This window comes from Somniosus microcephalus, chromosome 24 (assembly GCF_052327205.1).
Source record: "Somniosus microcephalus isolate GS21.2 chromosome 24, FLI_Smic_1.0, whole genome shotgun sequence".
NCBI lineage: Eukaryota > Metazoa > Chordata > Chondrichthyes > Squaliformes > Somniosidae > Somniosus > Somniosus microcephalus.
In genome coordinates, this window is record NC_141010.1 from 21,321,082 (window position 1) to 21,346,584 (window position 25,503).

The 25,503-nt window shown below is 44.6% G+C and overlaps 1 protein-coding gene across 1 annotated transcript in view; it reads right to left on the reverse strand.

Moving 5' to 3' along the window:
* The window catches only part of LOC147101116 (glucocorticoid-induced transcript 1 protein-like), a 71,072-nt gene extending 53,364 nt beyond the window's left edge, over positions 1-17,708 (reverse strand). The window contains exons 1-2 of the mRNA XM_085966303.1: positions 17,235-17,708; positions 650-789 (exon numbers count right to left, since the gene is read on the reverse strand). Coding sequence (XP_085822429.1) covers positions 650-789; positions 17,235-17,586 — 492 coding nt within the window. The 5' untranslated portion in view covers positions 17,587-17,708. The remainder of the gene's footprint in view (positions 1-649; positions 790-17,234) is intronic.
* Positions 17,709-25,503: the final 7,795 nt, after the last annotated feature.

Genomic DNA, 25,503 nt, shown 5'->3' on the forward strand with positions numbered 1-25,503 from the left:
AAAAACCTCACCCATCTAGAGTTAAATTTAGTCCATTTAAAGTTTTCTCTGCCCTGCCCCCACCTCACAGGGTGCGACAACTTCCATTTTGTGTAAATTTGCTAGGTTAATAAACAAATATCAGATCAAGATAAGCACTGCCTCTTGTAACTTCCTTCACGCACAGGATCATGAAGCAGATTTAGATTGTGAATTCAAAGGACAAATTAACTCAAAAAAATTCAGAGGAAGAGCAAGAAGTGTACAGGAGGACAGAGGAGTAATTAAAGCAGCAACAGTTACGATGCTTTTTCTACAGTTATAAAACTTATCATACAAATTATTCACAACAGCCATTGTAGTGACACTTCAACTATTTATTGTACACCAGATTTCTATTCAAGATTAAAATATATTTATAGCACTAGGAGAATATGGTCACCTCAAGAACACTAAAGGGATTTAAAACTGTGCAGAGGTACACGGTGTACGGTTCTACACATTGTCAAATACTGAACTTCATTTTTCTAGAGAATCATTATTTCAAATCTATACTTACTCCATTTTGCTAGTTTTCAAAAAGACATCGTACATTCATCTGCTGATCAATACAAGACTAACTACTGATGCTTTTCAGACACCGTTAATTAAGGATCTTTAGTTATAATACCTGTGTAGCTTTCTCATTCTCCCATGTAGAGTCAGTGTCACGTGGCCACTGTCCGCTCAGGTAAGGTCCAATGATGGTGTCGAGAGAGGAGGTACGTCGTATACAAGATCTTGTCTGGTGAGACTTGGGTTTCTCAACAGCTAGAATAGAAAAAAAGTGGTCATTTTAAACTTAGTATCAACTTTCTCTCCAAATTCCTGCACAGTTATTGCAACCGAACATTTTTCTTTGGCCTTCCTCCACTTTTCGACCACCCCAATCATACCTTGACCATCAATCCTTTGCCTCGGTGTTTAAAAAAAAACTTAGTATGGAGAAGATTACATGATGCAGCCAATATGCAAGTGGCCTTTCACTCCCAAGACCAATGCTTGAAGCCAGCCTAGACAAAGCATCGGCTCCTCTCTGCTGGCTGCAAAATACCACACAAAATGAGTGCGGGCAGCCTCCACTCAATTGCTAGCGGTGAGAAGATAAAACCACCCTGACATTTAGCCTCAACTATGCCGATGCAAGAATGAAGAATATCACACTTGCACAGTGCCAAGTGTTCTTGCAAGATGCAGGGCCGAGTGCTTTGCAGCAGGCTCTGGTACATCTGATCTATAGAAGTGCTATGTTCCACAGTACAAACTTCCTTCATTTTAAATAAGAACCAAGCAAAAATAAGTGCATCATGGAATTAGGTTGACAATACCCCAAAATGGGACTTGTGATTTGAACTGCCATTGTAGGCTCAAGCACACCATGGAGCTTTTCCAAAATACACTTGCATTAAATAGCAAGATTGAAAAGAATTTGGTTAATAGCATGCTAACAATATAAGAGTCACAGAAGAGTAATATTTATACCATTAAAAGTCACTGTGGAAGGGAAAGGATAACATAGGGGATTAGAGGCAAAATCTTTCTTCACAAAATTACGTTGCATGCAAGTTGATAGTTGCGGGCCTCCGCTAAAATGAAGACCAACATTAATAGCAACGTTTCAGAAGTGATGGATCCGACTACAGCCTCGGATAAAACAAATATTCCATACTGGGGAGAGGGTGTGGTAAATAATTCCTGAGGTGCCTAAGGAATTTCAATCTCAAGTCAGTTTATTCTTCGACCAGCAAAGCCAGGGTGGAAATTTAGGATTGGCGTAACTGACGCCCACAAGATCCTGCTTCTTGGCAAGAAGTGGAACCAAGTATTATGCATTATGGTCTTTGAAAGCCAGGTTTGTCGAGTTACTGATACTGCACTAAACAATTCGTCCATATTCTCAAACTAAACCTCCTTCCTGTACCCATTTGACAAACCACAGCAACGGGTTCTTGTGCCTTGCAATTTAAACACATTTACTTTCCTTCCACCAGATGCAGGGAGGGAGGGGGGGGGGGGGGGGGGGGGGGAGAGAGAGAAAGGAGGGGGGGGGGGGGGGAGAGAGAAAGGAGGGGGGGGGGGGGGGGAAGAGAAAGGAGGGGGGGGGGGGGGGGGAAGAGAAAGGAGGGGGGGGGGGGGGGGGGAAGAGAAAGGAGGGGGGGGAGAGAAAGGAGGGGGGGGGAGAGAAAGGAGGGGGGGAGAGAAAGGAGGGGGGGAGAGAAAGGAGGGGGGGAGAGAAAGGAGGGGGGGAGAGAAAGGAGGGGGGGGAGACAAAGGAGGGGGGGGAGACAAAGGAGGGGGGGGAGACAAAGGAGGGGGGGGAGACAAAGGAAGGGGGGGGAGACAAAGGAGGGGGGGAGACAAAGGAGGGGGGGGGAGACAAAGGAGGGGGGGGGAGACAAAGGAGGGGGGGGGAGACAAAGGAGGGGGGGGAGACAAAGGAGGGGGGGGAGACAAAGGAGGGGGGGGGAGACAAAGGAGGGGGGGGGGAGACAAAGGAGGGGGGGGGAGACAAAGGAGGGGGGGGAGACAAAGGAGGGGGGGGGAGACAAAGGAGGGGGGGGGAGACAAAGGAGGGGGGGAGACAAAGGAGGGGGGGGGAGACAAAGGAGGGGGGGGGAGACAAAGGAGGGGGGGGAGAGAAAGGAGGGGGGGAGAGAAAGGAGGGGGGGGAGAGAAAGGAGGGGGGGGAGAGAAAGGAGGGGGGGGGAGAGAAAGGAGGGGGGGGGAGAGAAAGGAGGGGGGGGAGAGAAAGGAGGGGGGGGAGAGAAAGGAGGGGGGGGAGAGAAAGGAGGGGGGGGAGAGAAAGGAGGGGGGGGAGAGAAAGGAGGGGGGGAGAGAAAGGAGGGGGGGAGAGAAAGGAGGGGGGGAGAGAAAGGAGGGGGGGAGAGAAAGGAGGGGGGGAGAGAAAGGAGGGGGGGAGAGAAAGGAGGGGGGGAGAGAAAGGAGGGGGGGAGAGAAAGGAGGGGGGGGAGAGAAAGGAGGGGGGGAGAGAAAGGAGGGGGGGGAGAGAGAGGGGGGGGAGAGAGAGGGGGGGGAGAGAAAGGAGGGGGGGGAGAGAAAGGAGGGGGGGGAGAGAAAGGAGGGGGGGGAGAGAAAGGAGGGGGGGGAGAGAAAGGAGGGGGGGGAGAGAAAGGAGGGGGGGGAGAGAAAGGAGGGGGGGGAGAGAAAGGAGGGGGGGGGAGAGAAAGGAGGGGGGGGAGAGAAAGGAGGGGGGGAGAGAAAGGAGGGGGGGAGAGAAAGGAGGGGGGGAGAGAAAGGAGGGGGGGAGAGAAAGGAGGGGGGGAGAGAAAGGAGGGGGGGAGAGAAAGGAGGGGGGGAGAGAAAGGAGGGGGGGGAGAGAAAGGAGGGGGGGAGAGAAAGGAGGGGGGGGAGAGAGAGGGGGGGGAGAGAGAGGGGGGGGGAGAGAAAGGAGGGGGGGGAGAGAAAGGAGGGGGGGGAGAGAAAGGAGGGGGGGGAGAGAAAGGAGGGGGGGGAGAGAAAGGAGGGGGGGGAGAGAAAGGAGGGGGGGGAGAGAAAGGAGGGGGGGGAGAGAAAGGAGGGGGGGGAGAGAAAGGAGGGGGGGGAGAGAAAGGAGGGGGGGGAGAGAAAGGAGGGGGGGGAGAGAAAGGAGGGGGGGGAGAGAAAGGAGGGGGGGGAGAGAAAGGAGGGGGGGGAGAGAAAGGAGGGGGGGGAGAGAAAGGAGGGGGGGAGAGAAAGGAGGGGGGGGAGAGAAAGGAGGGGGGGGAGAGAAAGGAGGGGGGGGGAGAGAAAGGAGGGGGGGGAGAGAAAGGAGGGGGGGGAGAGAAAGGAGGGGGGGGAGAGAAAGGAGGGGGGGAGAGAAAGGAGGGGGGGAGAGAAAGGAGGGGGGGAGAGAAAGGAGGGGGGGAGAGAAAGGAGGGGGGGAGAGAAAGGAGGGGGGGGAGAGAAAGGAGGGGGGGAGAGAAAGGAGGGGGGGGAGAGAAAGGAGGGGGGGGAGAGAAAGGAGGGGGGGAGAGAAAGGAGGGGGGGAGAGAAAGGAGGGGGGGAGAGAAAGGAGGGGGGGAGAGAAAGGAGGGGGGGAGAGAAAGGAGGGGGGGAGAGAAAGGAGGGGGGGGAGAGAAAGGAGGGGGGGGAGAGAAAGGAGGGGGGGGAGAGAAAGGAGGGGGGGAGAGAAAGGAGGGGGGGAGAGAAAGGAGGGGGGGAGAGAAAGGAGGGGGGGAGAGAAAGGAGGGGGGGAGAGAAAGGAGGGGGGGAAAAAGAGAGGGAGAGAGAGAGAGAACGGGGGGGGGGGGGGGAAGAGGAGAAAAAGGAGAGAGATTCAGATTTGTGCAGCACATGTGCTCATCTGTTTTTTTTAAATGCATAAAAATAACAAGGTTAAAAATTGCTTTAAAAAACAATTAGGGCTGCAACAAAATTTTGCAGCGCCATCAGATAATTATGCTATAAAACTTATCAACTTGGTTTTACAGAGGCCATTCCAACATTAATAGTAGAAGTGAAGTTGGATGCCATCAAAATATAAAATGTAATTAAATGCAATCTGGTTATGTCTGCATCAGCAGTATGTTTGAAACCGATAGGTTTGTATGCAATCTAATCGATATTTACTTCATTGTCTATTTACGCAGCCACACTTCTATCATCTACCAAAATAGATACTTCCCGCTGACTGTTTTTCAAGATTGCACATCCTCTCCAGCAATAGGGCTCATTAAAACAGTGATCGCCGATTTGGCATGCACAAAGCAACACCCTTTTAGTAAAACTTCATTGTTTTTTAAATGTGGAATGTACAAAAGCAAACAAGTCAGTTACCATGTAACTAAATGAAATATAACCTGCTTATGAAACTGCCCAAAGTGAGCACCAGTCTTGAAGGATTTAACCAGGAAAGGAGCACAGATCCATTAACACTACTAGCATACTGACCAAGTTTTGATCTGAGCAACCTTTTTTTTGGTTTAAGTATAGATATATACAGGTTGCCTCATATGATGGAACATGGAAGTACAAAGAAATTTCAACATGGAAACAGGCCATTCAGCCCAACCAGTCCATGTCGATGTGTGCCCTCCACATGAGCAAATAGTTTGATTCACATTTACTCACCCTGTTCCCATATCCCTTTTGGTTTGACCCACCTCTCCAATCTAATCTTGAATGTTGACAAAAGATTTGGCCTCAACCACTAATCCTGGGAATGGATTCCACAGCTTCACAACTCTGAAGAAGTTTCTCCTGCCTTCTGGTCTAAATCTCGTATCAATGGTCCCTCAACTACTGGAAATAGTCTGCTTCCATCCGCCCTGTCCCATCCGCCCTGTCCCATCCTTTCATCATATTAAATACGTCCATCACATCGCCCTGTAATCTGCTTCATTACAGTATAATGAAAACAAGATCCAATTTTTCAAGTCTTTCTTTGTATTTCCTCATACCAGCAGCATCCGAGTAAATCTGCTCGATACCCCCTCAAAAGCCCCAATATCCTTCCTGTAGTGCGGACCCAATACGGCACCCAGTTCTCTAACGGAGGTCTTACTAGGGTTTTATAAAGGTTCATCATTACCGCTTTGCTTTTGTATTCTGTATCTCATGACAAAATCTACCATTTCTTCAGCTTGTCCCATGGCCTCATCACCCTTTAATGTCCTGTGAACCTGCAGTCCAAATCCCTCTGCTCTTCCCCAGCACCGAGTCTACTTCCATTCGCATTACCACTACTGCTTTTACTCAACCAAACGAACCACTTCACACTTACTGACAATGAACTTTTTGGCCAATTCCCCCATCTTATCAATATTACTTTGTAGCTGCCTTTGGTCTTCTAAAGAATTAACTATACTTCCTATTTCAGCATCATCTGCAAATTTCAATACCTAAGCCCTATATCCACATCATTGATAAAAATAGCCAACAGAAGTGGCCCCAGACAGAACCCTGTGGGACGCCACGACCCACTTCTAACCACTCTGGAATACTGCCTACTCGGTTTTCTGCCTTCTAACCAGTTTGCTCTCCTCTCCCTAATTACAGTCCCCTAATCTAGTAATCTCCCATGTGGTGCCCTGTCAAAGGTTTTCCTAAAGTCCACATACACTATATCCACTGCATTTCCCCCATCTACTATGTCAATTACCTCCTCAAAGGATTCTGAGGTTTGTTAAGCACAATCATTCCTTTTGAAATCTGTGGCTGGCTACTTCTAACTATTTTCTCTATCTACATACAGGTACATGGCAATTTTATCCTTAATTACAACATCTTGCAGTTACAAAGCACCTTTAATGTAGAAAAACATTTGAAGGCACTTCACAGGAGTGTTATCAGGCAAAAATCGCCACGGAGCCAAAGAGAGAGATAATAGGAGGGGTGATTAAAAGTTTGGCAAAAGTGGATTCTTAAAAAAAAAGGGAGGGGTTTCAGGAAGAAATTCCAGAGTGTGATCGTGTCTCATGTACTTTGCACTCTAGTGTACTCATGTGGTACTGAGGGGGGCGGGGGAGGAGGAGAGAGAGAGAAGGCAGCAGCAAGAGAAAATCAGTTGTAAAGTTTTAGTTTACCATGTACCAAATTTGACTCCTACATTTGTCAAACACAAGGGAAAGGGGATCAAGTCTGGATTTGGCTTATATCCACACCTATATAGCACTATTGATGACCATAACATCGTGCTGAATATTCTGAAACCTCAGGATTATGGTAAAGGCCATCACCTATAACAGCAGACGACTGCCTCAACCATCACATAGTTGATACGAGTTCCACACAGTAAATTACAAGTATAATGAAATCTCATGCAATACCACAATTGCAACTACTTCTCCTTACTGGCGTAAGGATGTTCGGCAGCAGTAACATCCACATTGGTAAGCTGCATTATGAAAGTGAAGTGGTAGGAACTTCCCCTCTATGCGCCTAGTCCACTGGTTACCAATATTTTATCCTCCCAGCTCAGACTCACATGTGAAAGCATTTGAAGTTGAGAATTACCACAGCAGTTGAAGTAGTCTCAATTTAGAGTTACAGCCCAGCAGCAACCAGCTACATGCCTATTATCCTTCGCTTCTCCAACTCCATGCGAGATAGCCTACAAACAGCCTGTTCCTCCCAAAAGCTTTCAGCTGGAGTGACATTTTACCCTACCCATCACCCCTCCCACTTTATAGATGCAACTTGCCACCTATTCTACCCTTTTCACAACACGTGCATGACATGATAGTAATTGTCTTGCACCCTCTGCTTGTCTGACAGAATGCTCAATAAACCCATAAAATGCACAAAGGGCAATGTCTCCTTTCAAACTGCCAATCAAACCATAGTACGTCTAATTACAGCTTATGCCTCTGGTTGAGAAAAACTGGAAGTGAACTTATTTCCACATTATACAGTATTGAATTAAAACACTCTAAAGCAAGTAGCAGCACAAGCCAAATACCAAGCAGCAACACCGCACTGCACGAATAAACTTCGTACACTGTCCTTATTCTCCTGTATTAAATCTAATGCACATTTACAGGGCGAGGAAAGTTGCAATGATCTCAAGTAGTTGTGCTGCTGCACAGAGCCAATCAAATGTTCTATGTAGACAAAGATGCCCTGATGTAATATTGCTTCTCCAGCGCACACGTGTTGACCACACCAGCTTGGACGGTCGACTCCCTCCCCTGAAGGACAAGACAATCTAGCAGCATTCATAGGTCATCGTTCTGGTGTAGGCCCACAAACTTCCAGATAGATGGAGTTTAGTTAAACTCGTGACCTCTGGGTTGTTAGTCCAGGATCATAACCACTAGGCCAACTCCAGACATATAATCAAGTTATTTCTCCTTCTCCTTCCCAGCCCACACCCACCCCCGCATAATTAGGTACCAATTTAAAACAGCGAGTTACAGAAGTCAGCTTTAAGTTTCCGCAAAATTGTGGCTTCTAAGGATACGTTGAGGGCTTTTGGGTTCAAATCGTTTAGGACAACTGGCCCCAATACCTAAAGCTGAAACCTATAGTAAACTAAAGAACAAAATATAATATTTATTTCCAAGTCTTCATTTATCAATCCCGATCAACTTCCCTTTGGTTGAATTTACCTTTACATTACACGCTGTGAAAGCTGCCAAGTAATTGGAATTACAACTATTCTTCAATATCTTAACTGAAATCATTTGTTAGGTAGGATTACTATAATGTTACAGAACTTAGCTATTTGAAAAGTAAAAGTGTATGGCACATGACTGGCTTACTTCATACAAATTAAATATAAAGCGTTAAAAAATTTAATAAGCATGTGGTTTCCTTCCTCCAATATGATAATTTTCATAAGCATTAAAATTCCTCCACAAAAAGCTTGTTTTTCTCCTAACCAATAAAATGCAATTAGCTAATCAGACAGAAACCAGGCAATGTTTGCAGTGCTCAGTCTGTTTACTTGCACTAAATGCAGGCATGACAAGTACCAACTTGGACATGAAATCCATTTTGAAATGAGGTAGGGGAATAACAAAGTTTGCAATAGTTATTACAGGCATAAACCAGTGCCGGAATGATGGGTGTGGATTTATGCCTGCAAGAACTTTCCTTATGCAGTAAAAATGGTGGCACCACCAATTTAAGCTTTAACTGTGAAACATATCAAAAATAAAACCCCACCATCTAAAGACTAGGACCTCCCAACCTTTCTCATCATCTCGGTGCATTCCATGCAGCTTCGAGGGCCACGTGTAAAGAAAGCAAGACTTGCATTTATATAGCGCCTTTCACAACCACCGGCTGTCCCAAAGCGCTTCACAGCCAATGAAGTACTTTTTGAAGTGCAGTCACTGTTGTAATGTCGGAAACGCAGCAGCCAATTTGCACACAGCAAGCTCCCACAAACAGCAATGTGATAACGACCAGCTAATCTGTTTTAGTGATGTTGATTGAGGGATAAATATAGGGCCTGTTGCTACAAGCATATTCTGGGTGTTTTGACAGGATTCATTTATCAACAAGGCAGCAACAATCTTCCAGCCCACAAACTGCAAAACAGCAAGTAAGAAATAAGTGCAAATCAAACAGCTGCCCGGGCTTTATGAGTTGTATTTTTAGGGTCCGTGAGTCATGTGGCTACAGGCCTCGGTTGGGCACCCCTGCCCTCGACAAAATTTCAATCATTTCACTTCCAGATGTCTGTGCTGGGGACACTATCAAGCACAGGTTAGATGCAGGATCTAAGTTCCCCGACTGCACCCCAATCTGCCTCAACACCAATATCAAAAGAAGATCACTCCCTACCTGATTACCCTTTGTCACAAAGCATCTTAACGCACATTAATTTGGTGGCTTTGCACAATAGAAACATAGAAGATAGAAGTATGCTATTCGGCCCCTCGAGCCTGCTCCGCCATTCAATGCGATCATGGCTGATCATCCAAATTCAGTACCCTGTCCCTGCTTTCTCCCCATATCCCTTGATCACTTTAGCCTTAAGAAATATATCTAACTCCTTGAATATATTTAATGAATTGGCCTCTACTGCCTTCTGTGGTAGAGAATTCCACAGGTTCACCACTCTCTGGGTGAAGAAATTCCTCCTCATCTGTCCTAAATGGCTTACCCCTTATCCTTAGACTGTGACCCCTGGTTCTGGACTCCCCGACCATCGGGAACATCCTTCCTGCATCTAGTCTGTCTAGTCCTGTTAGAATTTTATAAGTTTCAATGAGATCCCCTCTCATTCTTCTAAATTCCAGCGAGTACAAGCCCAATCGACCCAATCTCTCCTCATACGTCATTCCTGCCATCCCAGGTATCAGCCTGGTGAATCTTCGCTGTACTCCCTCCATAGCAAGAACATCCTTCCTCAGATAAGGCGACCAAAACTGCACACAATACTCAAGGTGTGGTCTCACCAAGGCCCTGTACAACTGCAGCAAGACATCCTTGTTCCTGTACTCAAACCCTCTCACTACGAAGGCCAACATACCATTTGCCTTCTTAACCGCTTGCTGCACCTGCATGCTTACCTTCAGCGACTGGTGCACAAGGACGCCCAAGTCTCGTTGCACTTCCCCTTCTCCCAATCTATTGCCAGATAATAATCTGCCTTGTTTTTGACACCAAAGTGGATAACCTCGCATTTATCCACGTTATATTGCATCTGCTATGCTTCTGCCCAACCTCCCAACCTGTCCAAATCATACTGGAGTTTCTCAGCATCCTCCTCACAGCACACACGCCCACCCAGCTTTGTGTCGTCTGCAAACTTGGAGATATTACATCTAGTTCCCTCATCCAGAGCATATTGTGAATAGCTGGGGTCCAAGGACTGATCCCTGCGGTACCCCACTAGTCACTACCTGCCACTTGGAAAAAGACCCGTTTATTCCAACTCTTTGCTTTCTGTCTGCCAACCAGTTCTCTATCCAAATCAATACCTTGCCCCCAATCCCATGTGCCTTAACTTTACACGCTAATCTCTTATGCGGGACCTTATCGAAAGCCTTCTGAAAGTCCAAATACACCACATCCACTGGTTCTCCCTTATCTATTTTACCAATTACATCCTCAAAAAATTCCAGTAGATTAGTCAAGCACGATTTACCTTTCGTAAATCCATGTTGACTTTGTCCGATCCGGTCACTGTTTCCAAGTGCTCTGCTATTACATCTTTTATAATGGACTCCAGCATTTTCCCCCACTACCGATGTCAGGCTTACCGGTCTGTAATTCCCCGTTTTCTCTCTACCACCTTTTTTGAACAGTGGGGTAACATTAGCTACCCGCCAATCCATGGGTACTGTTCCAGAGTCTATCGAATTTTGGAAGATGACCAGTAATGCATCTACTATTTCTAGGGCCACTTCCTTAAGTACCCTAGGATGTAGATTATCAGGCCCTGGGGATTTATCGGCCTTCAATCCCGTCAATTTCTCTTAACACCATTTCCCTACAAAAACTGATTTCTATCAGTTCCTCCCTTTCATTAGACCCTATGTTCCCCGACATCTCTGGGAGGTTATTTGTGTCCTCCTTTGTGAAGACAGAACCAAAGTATGTATTTAATTGGTCTGCCATTTCTTTGTTCCCCATTATAAATTCCCCTGATTCTGACTGCAAGGGACCTACGCTTGACTTCACCAATCTTTTTCTCTTCAGATATCTATAAAAGCTTTTACAGTCAGTTTTTATGTACCCTGCAAGCTTACTCTCATACTCTATTTTCCCCCTCTTAATTAATCCCTTTGTCCTCCTTTGTTGAATCCTAAACTGCTCCCAATCCTCAGGTTTACTGCTTTTTCTGGCCAATTTATATGTCCTCTCCTTGGATCTTATGCTATCTCTAATTTCCCTTGTTAGCCACGGTTGAGTAACTTTTTTGTTTTATTTTTATGCCAAACTGGGATGAACAAATTCTGTAGTTCATCCATGCGATCTTTGAATGTTTGCCATTGCCTATCCACCGTCAACCCTTTTGAGTGACATTCCCCAATCAATCCTACCCAACTCACGCCTCATACCATCGTAGTTTCCTTTATTTAAATTCAGGACCTTAGTCTCCGAGTCAACTACTTCACTCTCCATCTTAATGAAGAATTCTATCATATTATGATCGCTCCGACCCAAGGGGCCTCGCACAACAAGACTCCCAATAGACTCCCATCCACTGGGAACTCCATCAAAACTGCCTCCACTCATTCCACTTATGTCCTCTTATAAGGGAGAGAAATTAATTCCATCATTCAGTGCTGGATTTAAGTTCTTCTGCCAAGAAGTTTCACTTTTTGAAAAGAGTTAAAAATCTGTTTACACTCAGCTCAATATCTTATTGCATTTTGATGGGATCCATCTTAAACTTAACACATGAATCCCTCAAATTCAGAGGTGTGAAGAAAACAAATTAAGCACATACCAGGCCAAAACATCTCAACAAATTAATGGAACTATATTGAGCTCAAGAGAAGCACAAAGTGAAAATAAGGTTATTTGAATAGCCCTAGTAATATGAATGGAAAATAGAAATAGCCAAAATCAGGGATAGATTTTAGTGCTCGTGCTATTTTCAAATTGGCAGATTGAGATATGGATCTCACCAGTACACCAAGTGAATTTTAGATACATTTTCACGAGGAATATCTAGGTGACTGGATCATAGCTGCAGGACCATTATCTCACAGCTATGGCAGGGAAACATCAATTTTTTTAAATCACTGACCCACAAGTGAAATGATAGTTCACAGTTAGAATACCTGATCAGACCCTCCTGAAGTACAACCCAATAAACTGACAGGTAGGCCAATAGGTTCGGAATTTCTGATAAAGCTCCACAATTGGAGTGGCTTAGGGAGGTGGGGGAAGAGCTGAGAGTTAAGAAATTATAATAGTAACATTTAAAAAGTCAGTATTGTCCATTGTAGTGAATAAGAAAGATCACTTACTTCAGTATATAACCAATGTATCCAGAAAGACACAGGCATATTCAGTTTTTACAGCATCTACTTGGCTCTTGTGCTTTGTGTGCATGAAGAGATTTAGTCTAACCTTACTGAGGTTCAAAGCGATTACCATTTCTACAATTGCCTTCAAAACCCTCCAAAAAAAACACAAGTAGAGAAAGGGCAATAACGTGAAAGCCTGATACAGTATACAGTAATAGCCATTTTGGTTTCTGAAGCTGCAGATCTGTTATGTATTGTCTAGTTACGCCTCAACGCAGATTATAATAAAGCACAATTACACATCCTTGTCCAACCTCAGGGAATAAATTACAATTTACTGCCTTTTACATAAAGTTAGTCGAGATACTGTAACAAAAATTAGTTTATAATGTTGACAAAAAGCCCATCTGCATGAAATTTTACAGACTACTAAATCTCACCAGTAATGCAGTTTCACGGCAAAACAGAGCTCTGCTCAGCCTCCAATTTTTTAATGTGAGCAATAAGCCGACAATAGCAGCCAGCTTTTTGCTCCATATTAAAAGCCGGAACATTGAAAAAAAAATTACACAGCCGTGCAGCAAACTACTTGAAAAGCCCCAGAACTCAGCTGTGCAACAGTTGGTTATTCTGTAACCAGTCTGAAACTGAAGCAGTACAAGATTACCTCCTCCAGATGGTCTCGCTTGTCTATTTTAAAAAAAAATAGTATCAGTAATTGTTCCCAATTTGGTACTGGGAAACCGAGGTACAAATAATCCATCTTGCGGCACACTGATCACATCACAACCACATGCCTACCTGACAAGTTGAAAATAAATATTCACCCATAATGCTAAAGGATGACTGTATTACAGGTACCGGTGGCGCACGGCAGACAGACCAGTTATACTGCTGTCCCCGCATCGCTTTCTGTGCACCGACAGCAGAGCTCTGTGACTGTCAGCTCCCTGCCAACGTCCCACCTTTTGAAAACCAAATATGTGTCAGCTTTGCACAAGGTTGGAGCTGTACCCAAATGGTGCAAAGCTATTTCCTCGAGGTGGTCTCACACCTCTTATCCTTTGGGTAGCTGCACTTGAATTATGGTAGTCTGTGCAGAGAAAAAGCTGAAATCACTGCCGAGAGACAACTGTAGTACAGCTGGTCAACAACACATTATTGGGTCACGAGTTTGGACTATTTTGGTTATAAAATCCTAACAGGACACTGCTATGGATTAAGGTAGTTATTCTGGTTCTATTGTGAACTTTAAGTCAACAGGAATCTTTATTAAACAAGGGCAAAATGTTGTCATTAGTACAAAGTACTTTGTAATCATATGCTTGTTTTTCCAAAGTTTGGTTAAGCTGCAGGATCCCTTCAGCAGCAGCAATTATACTGGCCAATTTCTCCCAAATTAAATACTCTTAAAACTAGTCAACATAATTAGGACTGTGTGGCTCGCTTGCAAGTTATTAATGGATTTTCACTGTGATCAAAGCTGGTCAATAAATTACGATCAACTGTCGTTAAAAAATGCAAGCCACGCTGTCTATTCTTCTCCAGCCCCTTTTATAAATTTATAGCAAGTCTTCGTTCCTCCAAAATATTCAACATGGAACATATCCCCACCACCCATGAAATGGTTATATTTCAAGAATCAATTTACCCATAACTTTCTAAAGTATTGCAACTGATCACAGGCTCCTGCATGTGCTTAAACCCAACAACCCTACCAAGATCGGTGTTCCTCCAATTCTAGCCCCTTGCCCATCCCCAATTTTCATCGCTCCACCATTGGCAGCTGTGCCTTCAGATGCCTAGGCCCCAAGCTCTGGGATTCCCTCCCTAAACCTCTCTGCCTCTCTCTCTCTCTCTTTTAAGACGTTCCTTAAAACCCACGTCATCACCTGCCCTAATAGCTTGTGATTCGATGTCAAAATTTGTTTGCTAACGCTCCTGTGACATATGTCTTGGGGTGCTTTATTCTGTTAAAGGCACTATATAAATGCAATTTGTTGTTGTTGTTGAGGCCACCCCTGCATACTGAAAGTATCCCAAGGCTGTTCTTGCAGAAAGGAATTCCAAACTTGAGACCCCCCTCACCCCCCGGAAAAGCCATTAATAACTTGCAAGCAGGCCAGAACCCTAACTGTGTTAAATGCAGTCTACATATATGCCAGTAAATACGATACACAAAACTGAGTATTTCATCACCACAAAAACAAAATCCAGCACTTCAGCTTTTAACAGCTGCAACAAACATGCGTGGGAACAAAGTACTACAATCAGCAAATATTTAGTACGGTTAAACAAACTACTGTAGATGGTGGCTGATCTCATGAGAAAAGGTGGCACCGTCTGAACATGGGACTGTGCAGATAAGTGGAAACGTCTGTGTGCCGTTTACAACTGGATCCACCCCACGTGCAGGCTCATTGATATGAGCCTATCTTCATTCAAAAGAAGAAGGTCAACCAGTCTACATACTGCACAACAAGGAATCTAACTGAACACTGCACCAGCTGCTTTGGCCAGCAAGTTTAGAAGTTGCAAGTTTTTCTTTTAAACATCATTTATTACAGCACCATTTCAGTTCAGTACAAGGTCACATTCTGGATGTGAAACAATCAGTACAAATAAAAATTGGTTTCCTCTTTTTCAGCATTGCAAGCAAAAGCTGTCGACCTACTGCAATTATCACCCAATTAATGGAGGTTAAAAGTATTTGTAGACTGTACAGGGTTACATTTGATGGCTAGAGATCTTTGCAGAAATATTGGCATTACATGCAATTAAACCCCACAGTGGAACAGGAAAATCTGATTAAAGTGCAGACTGAACGACAACTTATGCTGAAGATTCTAATGCATCTCGATCATTTCAGTAATAACCTAGATTAACCGTCTTATAAATCTCCTGTCTAATATCTGAATTCTTAATAGTAAATATTTTTATTTTCTCATCTTTCACTGGTACTTTTTTTTTTTTTTTTTAAATGATGCCCCAAAGGTACCGCTCCACCCCAACTCACTAGTTTCTTTATGGAAAAGCTACATCAAGCTACATCAAATGTCAAAAGCCTACAGATTCTCACAGCTGGGAGCATATTACTTGGACACCTCCACATTCATTTTGACAGCTTCACCAACTCCAAACACATTCAATGCAGTTACTGCACATAAGTAATAAAGCATAAATGCTGCCATTCTATTGACATCTGGTTACAGTTGGATTCTTTTCTATTAAACTTCAAATCTGAATTAGCTTTCTTTCCTCCCCAAAGGCCCAAAACACTCCTACCTGTATATTTGGCCCAGGCAGTCAAAATGATCAAACTGCATTTTAGTAGCAATCTACATAAAACAATTTTAAAAAAGCACAGTACAGGCAAGTTAGCAATGCAACAACAGCCTAACACTGGAATTCAGCATTTAGCCGCATTTACAATATGGACTATTCAGCTTTAAAAATGAACTTATGCGATACTTGCACAATTCACAGTAAGACTATTATAATTCAATCTAGTTGTGAGGCAAGAGGAAGAAAAAATAAAACTTACTGCTCAGATATGTTGGGTACAGTAAAGTCACTTTCAGACTGCAGAGACAACTTATCTTGTTGGACTAAACAATACTAGTTAACAATTTAGCACAGATCAATTTGAAGGACCACCTGAAGTCTTCAAAGTGACCACTATACACTATGTGTAGTAATTTTCATACTGTTCTTATTGCTACACAAAAGTTAGTGCCCTTTTAAAATATAGGTAGCAAGCAGTTAAGTGCTAATTATAAAGCAATGCTGTATAATATTGTGTAAAATCCAAACTAAGACATCACTAGCCAACTATTTTTCTTACAAAAATTAATTTCCCTTTCCCGTCTCCCTTGTTCAATGCTTCTAGATATCTCTGCAGCCATAATAGCAGTTCAATGTAAAGGTCAAATGACAGTTTTTCACATTCCTGATCCAATCTGATGCCAGTCTTATCTGGTTTTTCATTGCTACTGTCAAAACAGTTTGAAACGAGAGAGAGAGAGAATTAACAACAAAAATAACACTGGGAAGAGAGGGTGCAATTCCAGGCTGTCATTAAGGGGAGGGGGTAGAGTGTACAAAAAAATACAATTGGAAAAATCAAAATATGCAAACCTCAGAATTTTAAAATAGAAACTACAATGTATACAGGAAAAGGGAGAGGGGGAATGGGAGAACCCCAAGTTAGGAACAGGGGAGGCCATTCAGCCCCTCGAGCCTGTTCCGCCATTCAATGAGATCATGGCTGATCTGCGACTTAACGCCATATACCCGCCTTTGGCCCATATCCATTAATATCTTTGGTTAACAAAAAGCTATCACTCTCCGATTTAAAATTAATTAATCTGGCATCAATTTACATTTGCAGAAGAGAGTTCCAAACTTCTACCACCCTTTGTGTGTAGAAGCGTTTCCTAATTTCACCCCTGAAAGATCAGGCTCTAATATTCAGACTATGCCCCCTAGTCCTAGAATCACCAACCAGCAGAAATAGTTTCTGTCTATCTACCCTATCTGTTTCCCTTAATATCCTGAAAATTTCGATCAGATCACCCCTTAACCTTCTAAATTCTAGGGAATACAACCCTAATTTGTGTAATCTCGCCTTGTAATTTAACCCTTGAAGTCTGGGCATCATTCTGGTAAACCTACACTGCACACCCTCCAAGGCCACTATATAAGTTAAGCAGCTTTCTCCAGACCAAAAAAATATATAATTTAAAGACCATCAGTGAAACTGATTGTCCCCGTTTGGCTGAGGTTGGTGCCACTGCTGCTCGATTATTTCGGGAAGCCAGTGGCCGGCAGCAGGTGTAGTACCTTTACTGACGGGAGATGTGCAGCAGGAGGCGGACTGGCTGCCTTTCCTCTCGCCGGACGCCGGGGCCGCTCTCCAGGCCGCCTCTTGCTCAGCCGGCCCGGTGCCGGTGGAGACGGTGGAGGTGGCGACGGTGTGAAAGGCGCTGCGGCTGGCCGGCGGCGACACGGACGGAGCTGGGGCCGAGGGCGAGGAGGAGGAGCCGGGGGCCAGTCTTTGGCCGACACCGCCGCTCGGGCTATTGTTGCTGGCGGCCGCTCGCAGCTGGAAGGGGACGGTGGCGCGGAGCGGCTGCGGGCGGCTGGAGGTCGGGGAGCCGCTAGGCCGCACCCGCGGCGCCACTTGCGACGACATCGACCGGACTCGGAGGGGGCAATTTAAAAAAAAATATTTTTTCTTTTTTGAAAAACAACAAATGGCGGCGGCTGCGCCCCGCTGGCTCCCTGGCTGACGATCGGCTCCCCGCGCTGCTCGCCACTCACCCCACACTGCCGACAACACTCACTCTAACTTTCCTTCAGCTGCGGGAAGGCCGCCCCCCGCTCGCGCTTCTCGCTCCTCACTGGCCGCCCGCCCGCCGACCCGATTGGCTATTGGCTCCCTCTCCACGTCACTCAGACCCGCCGCAGCCAATCGCCGGGGCGGACTGGCACATTTTTTGGGGGGTGCGGACGCTGCCGGAGATGGCAAACGCTTGATTGGCTGCACTGACGCTTGCCTCGTGATTGGGTAACCTCGATGTCGCTCAAGGCGGTTGCGGTTGTTGATTGGATGCGCGTAATCGAACGCTCCATGGCAACTTCAGTGAGTGATGTCACAATCAAAGTGTTTTGTGCGGTCACGTGACTGTCTCTCCGTGGGTTTTACTACCAGCCTTTGACGTCACAGCAATAATAACAATAATGGAAAAAATCCTTCTATTTCTCAATGAATGTCGAATGAAATGGCTGCTCTCTGCTCATTGCAGTCCAATAAGCTGTTGTGCAAATGATAATTTTTACTGCAGCTTCTTCACACTTTTTATTTTCACTATTGCTATTCCACCCCAGCCTCCATCACTTTCCACCAGCATTGAAATTCTTCTCCTCCTCTCACCCCTGATAGTTACTGCGACAAATTCAGGGTAAGGTCACCATCAGATGCAGAGCACTGGAGCCTATTATGAGCCCCGTGGTATCTGCACTCCTCTAATAATAATAATTCAACTTTATTGTCATTGTACAATGCACAAGTACATGAACAACGAAATGTGATCTTGCAAGCTCCCATGAGTCCAGTACAAATAACATTAACATTAGCGTAAATAGCACCGTCCTGGGAGAAGCAAAGCCGCTGCGTCTGTTCACGCCGCCATTCCATTTCCACCATTCCTCCTGTCCGACACTCTTCAGCCCAACGCCCGGGCCTGCTCACCAGCCGCCCCTCCCAGGGCTCCTTCCGTGACCTTCTCACCAACCGCCCCTCCTCGGGGCTCCTTCCATGACCTTCTGCACCTGGTCTTCCCTGGTGGTCACCCCTCCAGGTACTAACCAGGCCTGGCTCTGCTTAGCTTCCAAGCCTTGCCAGTGACCCTGTCCCTAGTCCCAGGAACAGGGCTGCCCTCTTGAGCATCCCTGATTATAATCGCTCGACCGTTGGCAGCCGTGCCTTCAGCTAAGCTCTGGAATTCCCTCCCTAAACCTCTCCACCTCTCTACCTCTCTTTCCTCTTTTAAGACGCTCCTTAGAACCTACCTCTTTGACCAAGCTTTTGGTCATGTGCCCTAATTTCTCCTTATGTGGCTCGGTGTCAATTTTTTTGTTTTATAGCACTCCTGTGAAGCGCCTTGGAATGTTTTACTATGTTAAAGGTGTTATATAAATGCAAGTTGTTGTTGAGCCATACAGTTGAAGACACTATTCAATTGCCAAACATGTGTATTGGGCTATCCAGCGACTTCATATTTGCCAACAGTCAGCTGCAGTGGATAACCTACAGTCCTGGTGCTCCCATACCAATGACCTCAGCTATCCACATAGCTTTGCTACTGTGCTTTCTCAGTCAAAAACAATTAGCATATCTACTGGGTCCACGCGTTTGCAAAGTCTTGCTTGCTGATGACCGTGTCCTTGTTGCCCACACAGCAGAGGACCTCCAAGTCATCGTGGACGATTTCTCAGATATTTGTAAGAAATTTGACCTCTCTATCTGCCTGAATAAGCCATAAAGTGTTTTATCTAGTAGCCTGGCCAATAGCTGATAAAATAAATACGTGAGACTCTTTTATTTGACTGTCGAGCAATACTCAGACTTAGCTCCCATCCAGAGAGCATGATGTAAACATCTTCCTGCTCCCAGGTCCATATTTTCTTTTCTCAATTTACACAGTCCCCATATGCATGCTCTCTTCTTCAGTCATGAAGATAAAGCTTAAAGACATTTCAAAAAATACAATAAATAGTACTTTACTATTCATTTACCAGGACATATATAAGTACACCGGGATCAGAAAGATGAAACATACATGCAAATATCCTTAGTGCGACGAACATACGAACATACAGAAAAGGACAGGGAAAGGTCACCTGGTCCATCAAGCTCATTCCATGTAGACACGGTGCAGCCCACTTGCACCATCAACATATCACCATCCCCTCCAAACCTTCAAGTCCTGCAATACCCTGGGGGAAGCCAAAAACCAGAGAAAGAAGCTGAGGCCAATTTGGCCAATTTTTACTGTTCCTATTTGTCACGAAGTGCCCTTTTAGCTTTTAGTCAACCATGTTTTCATGAAAAATATGTGTCAAATCTTGTTCTGTTTGAGGAGGGAGCACAACCAGAAATGCTGTGCATCATTCTTTGTTGCAATGATCATTTTTTGAAATGAATGAGGGAGGCGGACAGATGGCGGACTGGAACTCTCTACTGAGTCCTCCATCTCGCTACCTCCCTCCCTGATAAGGAGATTAGAGAGAGAAAGGAGGAAAAGGAATAGTCCAAGAGAAGCACAGGGTACATTCAGGGATATAGGAGCATAGGAACAGGAGTAGGCCCGTCAGCCCTCAAGCCTGTTCCACCATTCAATTAGATCATGGCTGATGTGTATCTCAACTCCATTTACACGCCTTTATTCCATGTGCCCTGATATCCTCACCCAACAAAAATCTATTGATCTCAGTCTTGAAAATTTCAATTGGCCTAGCATCCACAGTCTCTTAGAGGAGAGCGTTCCAGCTTTCCATTACCCTTTGTGTGAAAAAGTGCTTCCTGATATCAGTCTTAAATGGCCCAGCTCTAATTTTAAGATTATACCCTCTTGTACTGGATTCACCCACCAGAGCAAATAGTTTCTTTATATCTACCCTATCGAATCCCTTTATAATTTTTAAACACCTCAATTAGATCACCTTTAACCTTCGAAGCTCAAGGGAATACAGGCCAAGTACAACTGAATTATTACTTCCTCTCCTTTGTAGTCCAGCCCTTTTGAGATAAAGGCCAGCATTTCATTAGCCATTTTGATTTTGTTTTGTACCTGGGCACTAGCTTTGCGTGATTTGTGTACAAGGACACCTAAATCCCTTTGCTCTTCCACAGCACCTCGTCTCTCATCCTTAAGAAAATATTCTGTTTTGTCTTTCTCAGATCCAGAGTGGATGACCTCACACTTTCCCACATTGAACTCCATCTGTCATAGTTTTGCCCATTCATTTAGTCTGTCTATGTCCCTTTGTAACTTCCTGCTGCCATCCACGAAACTTACTGCGCCTCCTAACTTAGTGTCATCCGCAAACTTGGATTATACAACTCGCTTCCTTCATCCAAGCCATTGCTATATATGATGAAAAGCTGAGGCCCCAGTACTTTTCAAGCTGAAGGAGCATATCAGGGTTGTAATGGATTGAAAAGACTTTTGGTTAAAAAAAAGTTACATTACCACTATACCCCATCCTAGTTAGTGTCTGTTTGGCTCAGTGGCAGCACTTATTGCCTATATGTCAGAAGGTTGTATGTTCAAGCCCCACTCCAGGACTTGAGTACATCATCTGGATTGACACTGCATTACTGACAAAGTGTTATATTGTTGGAGGTGCTGACTTTTGGATGAGATGTTAAACTGAGGCATGTTCAGGTGGATGCATTTGAAGAAAAGCAGCAAGTTGTTCCAGTGCCTTGGCCAACATTCTTCCCTCAACCAACACTACCAAAATAAATTCACATCCCATTTGTTGCTTGTATGCAAATTGACTGGGGTACCGCAGGGATCGGTCCTAGGACCCCAGCTATTCACATTATATATTAATGATCAAGACGAGGGAACTAGATGTAATATCTCCAAGTTTGCAGACGACACAAGGCTGGGTGGGCATGTGTGCTGTGAGGAGGATGCTGAGAAACTCCAGTATGATCTGGACAGGTTGGGGGATTGGGCAGATGTATGGCAGATGCAGTATAATGTGGATAAATGCGAGGTTATCCACTTTGGTGGCAAAAACAGGAAGGCAGATTATTATCTGAACGGCAATAGATTGGGAGAAGGGGAAGTGCAATGAGACCTGGGTGTCCTTGTGCACCAATTGCTGAAGGTAAGCATGCAGGTGCAGCAGGCGGTTAAGAAGGCAAATGGTACGTTGGCCTTCATAGCGAGAGGGTTCGAGTACAGGAACAAGGATGTCTTGCTGCAGTTGTACCACACCTTGATTATTGTGTGCCGTTTTGGTCACCTTGACATGGAGGGAGTGCAGCGAAGATTCACCAGACTGATACCTGGGATGGCAGGAATGACGTGTGAGGAGAGATTGGGTCGATTGGGCTTGTACTCGCTGGAGTTTAGAAGAATGAGAGGGAATCTCATTGAAACTTATAAAATTCTAACAGGACTGGACAGACTAGATGCAGGAAGGATGTTCCCAATGGCGGGGGAGTCCAGAACCAGGGGTCACAGTCTAAGGATAAGGGGTAAGCCATTTAGGACAGAGATGAGGAGGAATTTCTTCACCCAGAGAGTGGTGAACCTGTGGAATTCTCTACCACAGAAGGCAGTTGAGGCCAATTCATTAAATATATTCAAGAAGGAGTTAGATATATTTCTTAAGGCTAAAGGGATCAAGGGATATGGGGAGAAGGCAGGGACAGGGTACTGAGTTTGGGTGATCAGCCATGATCTCATTGAATGGCGGAACAGACTCGAGGGGCCGAATGGCCACCTCCTGCTCCTATCTTCTATGTTTCTATGACTGCCATGTTTGCATACAAGACAACATTGTTTACACTTCAAGAGTAATGACTTGACTGCAAAGGCACCATATAAGTGCCCTTTCTCTGTCTTTTATGTGGTTTCCTGGCAAATTAGCTATTGCCCGTAATTGTCTGACATGTTAACTGATAGTTATAACTATCCAGATATTAAATATGGTGCATCAGAAATTTACAGCACAGAAGGAGGCCAGTCGGCCCATCATGTCTGTGCCGGCTGAAAAAGAGCCATCCAGCCTAATCCCACTTTCCAGCTCCTGGTCCTTGTAGGTTACAGCACTTCAAGCGCATGATCAGAGAGACTTGGGGGTATGTGTGCACAAATTGTTGAAGATGGCAGGGCAGGTTGAGAAAGCATCTAAAAAGCTTACGGGATCCTGGGCTTCCTAAATAAAGGCATAGAGTACAAAAGTGTGGAAATTATGATGAACATGTATGAAACACTGGTTCGGCCTCAACTGGAGTATCGTGTCCAATTCTGGGCACCACACTTTAAGAAGGACGTGAAGGCTTTAGAGAGGGTGCAGAAAAGATTTACAAGAATGGTTCCAGGGATCAGGGACTTCAGTTACGTGGATAGACTGGAGAAGCTGGGGTTGTTCTCCTTAGAGCAGAGAAGGTTGCGAGGAGATTTGATAGAGGTGTTCAAAATCATGAGGGGTCTGGACAGAGTAGTTAGAGAGAAACTGTTCCCATTGGGGAGAGACATAAAGCTTAAAATCAAAAACATGAATGTGAGAAATCGAAAGGGAAAACAGAAAGTGCTGGAAGTATACAACAGGTCAGTCAGCATCTGAAAGAAAAAAGAAAAAGAAACTTGACGAGTGGGACCCATCATCAAGAACTTCTTGGTAAAGCATGATGATCTGTTCTTATTGAAAAGTACCAGTAGACCTCCTGCAACACTGCTTGTGAGCTGAGAACAAGAGTGCTGCTTTTTTCTTTAAGTGGCTCCATCAGACAGGACCTTCAGAGCTGGAACAAGGAAGGACTTTGGCCTGCCAACTGCAGCTAATTTAAACAAGAACTAGGGCTCGAGGTTGGAGTTGGCAGGGAGCAGAACCTAGATGGAACATTCGGTGTGCCTGTGAGCAAGGTGAAGCAGTTTGGATCGGCGTTCAAAGGAGAAAGTAGAGCTAGAGTTGGGGCACAGCCTCAGAGACCCATAAGCTGGTCCAGGAGGGGAGTACAGGTAGATGTGGGAGCATTGCAAAGTAGAGCATGTGCTTTTTAAAATGAGCGGCCTATGGAGACCCAGTTCACTGTGCTGTAAATGGAGGCGCAGGTAATCAGTCTGCCATTTTATTCCTAGGAACATATGGTAATTAATTCACCAGTTCATCTGAGACACAAAATGGTTTATTATACAGATGGTTTGTGTTCTGGAACCGCAGGAGGGCCTACTTTCTGCGTTATTTTGTTCTACCATCTAGGGAGAAAGACTGTTTCTTCCAAGGATCTTGAAGGTTCCCCTGTAAGAAGTGGTGTAGGCCAGCTCCTGGAACTTTACGCTTTGATATTAAATGCTATAGCAAGTTAATCTGGCAGTAAATATGACAATTGGACTTTCCATTGCATAGGTAACAGTAGTCACAGCTGTATTGTCACAGATTTGCGAATTAAAGCTGAACACAATCTTTCTCCTTCCCTCAGGGGGGAAACTACAGTATTTCGCATTTATTTAATTGGCTTCTACACAAGATGAGGAGTGGCAGTGCAGGATTTGTGCCCCATGATTGTCAGTGCTACTGTAAGCTGCAAATAAATCAATTATCTCAGGGCTCTACACAAAGAAAACATTAACCAAGGAATGACTGTCAGCCATGTGTCGGGGGGGTGGGGGGGGACATAAAATAAAGAACAGGGAGGGGGGAAAAAAACACTGAATAAAAATATATATGAGTTCTGGAAACGTTTAAAAGAGAGTAGAAAAAGTAAATAAAATAATTGGGATGTGAAAGCAATATAAGGATTGAGAATGAAAATTTAAGTTAGCGATTAGACTGAACTGAATGAGCCAACAAGCCCTTTAGAAAGAAGGTTTAAAGCATTGATATCATGGTTTGGATTTTAGACCAGCTCTGTCCCTAGAACAGAATCTGACTGTCTGACTGGTTAAGGGTAGAAATTATGCTTGGTGATCTTATAGAAAGGATGATAAGAAAGAGAAGAACAGAAGAAATAAATTCATTTGGGATTAAAATCACATCTCCTGGAGCCCATGTAACAGATGCTGCTTTATGCTTTTAACCATATTTATTTTCTTAGTGTGAAGCGACACCTTCGAATCCTAAGTCTCCCAGGGTCGCATCCAACTGCATTTGTAACATGCATGGAAACATCACACCCAGGACTCGTCTATTGTTGGCAGCCTGTGTACTACTGCGCACTCGGTGACTAATTGTGCGGCTACATTTTTTTTTCCTAAAGGGTGGAGGATTGGAACACAAGATTCCCCATCAGAAAAGCAGATGGATCCTTTGGGATATTGTTTATAATTGCCTGGTGCAAACTGAACTGGACCCTATTCCTGACAACTACATCAAGTGATTTGAATAGGCTGTCAAATTGTCTTTGAGGAAGATAGATCTGAATTGAAAACGAATGCATACCAAAATGATTTGAATTTGCTTTTAAACAAATTATTTCAACAATGACTCCATTTCATGTAAACCAGAAGGTTCACTAAAGGCCGTCTTTCAATGGTTTATTTACTGAATATGAACTCAGGTTCCAGACCAGGCCATTCGCCTTTCAATTCGCTAATGATTCTAGGAGGATCTATTGTAGGTAAAAAAGAATGAAGGTCCCACAAAAGGACCCAGTGATAGAGTTCACGACTCACAGTACTGTACTGAGTTAATTTGTTGAACACAATGATTGCCCTGTTATTTCTATCTGCAGGGATTCTTGGCTATTGCAGTGACCTGCCTGTCAAGGGTGGCAGTACGAGAAATGATTATACACTAGCCCACAGTTATATATAACCAGTATTATCCTTAGTAGGTTGCAAATACACTTTTGTATATAATAATA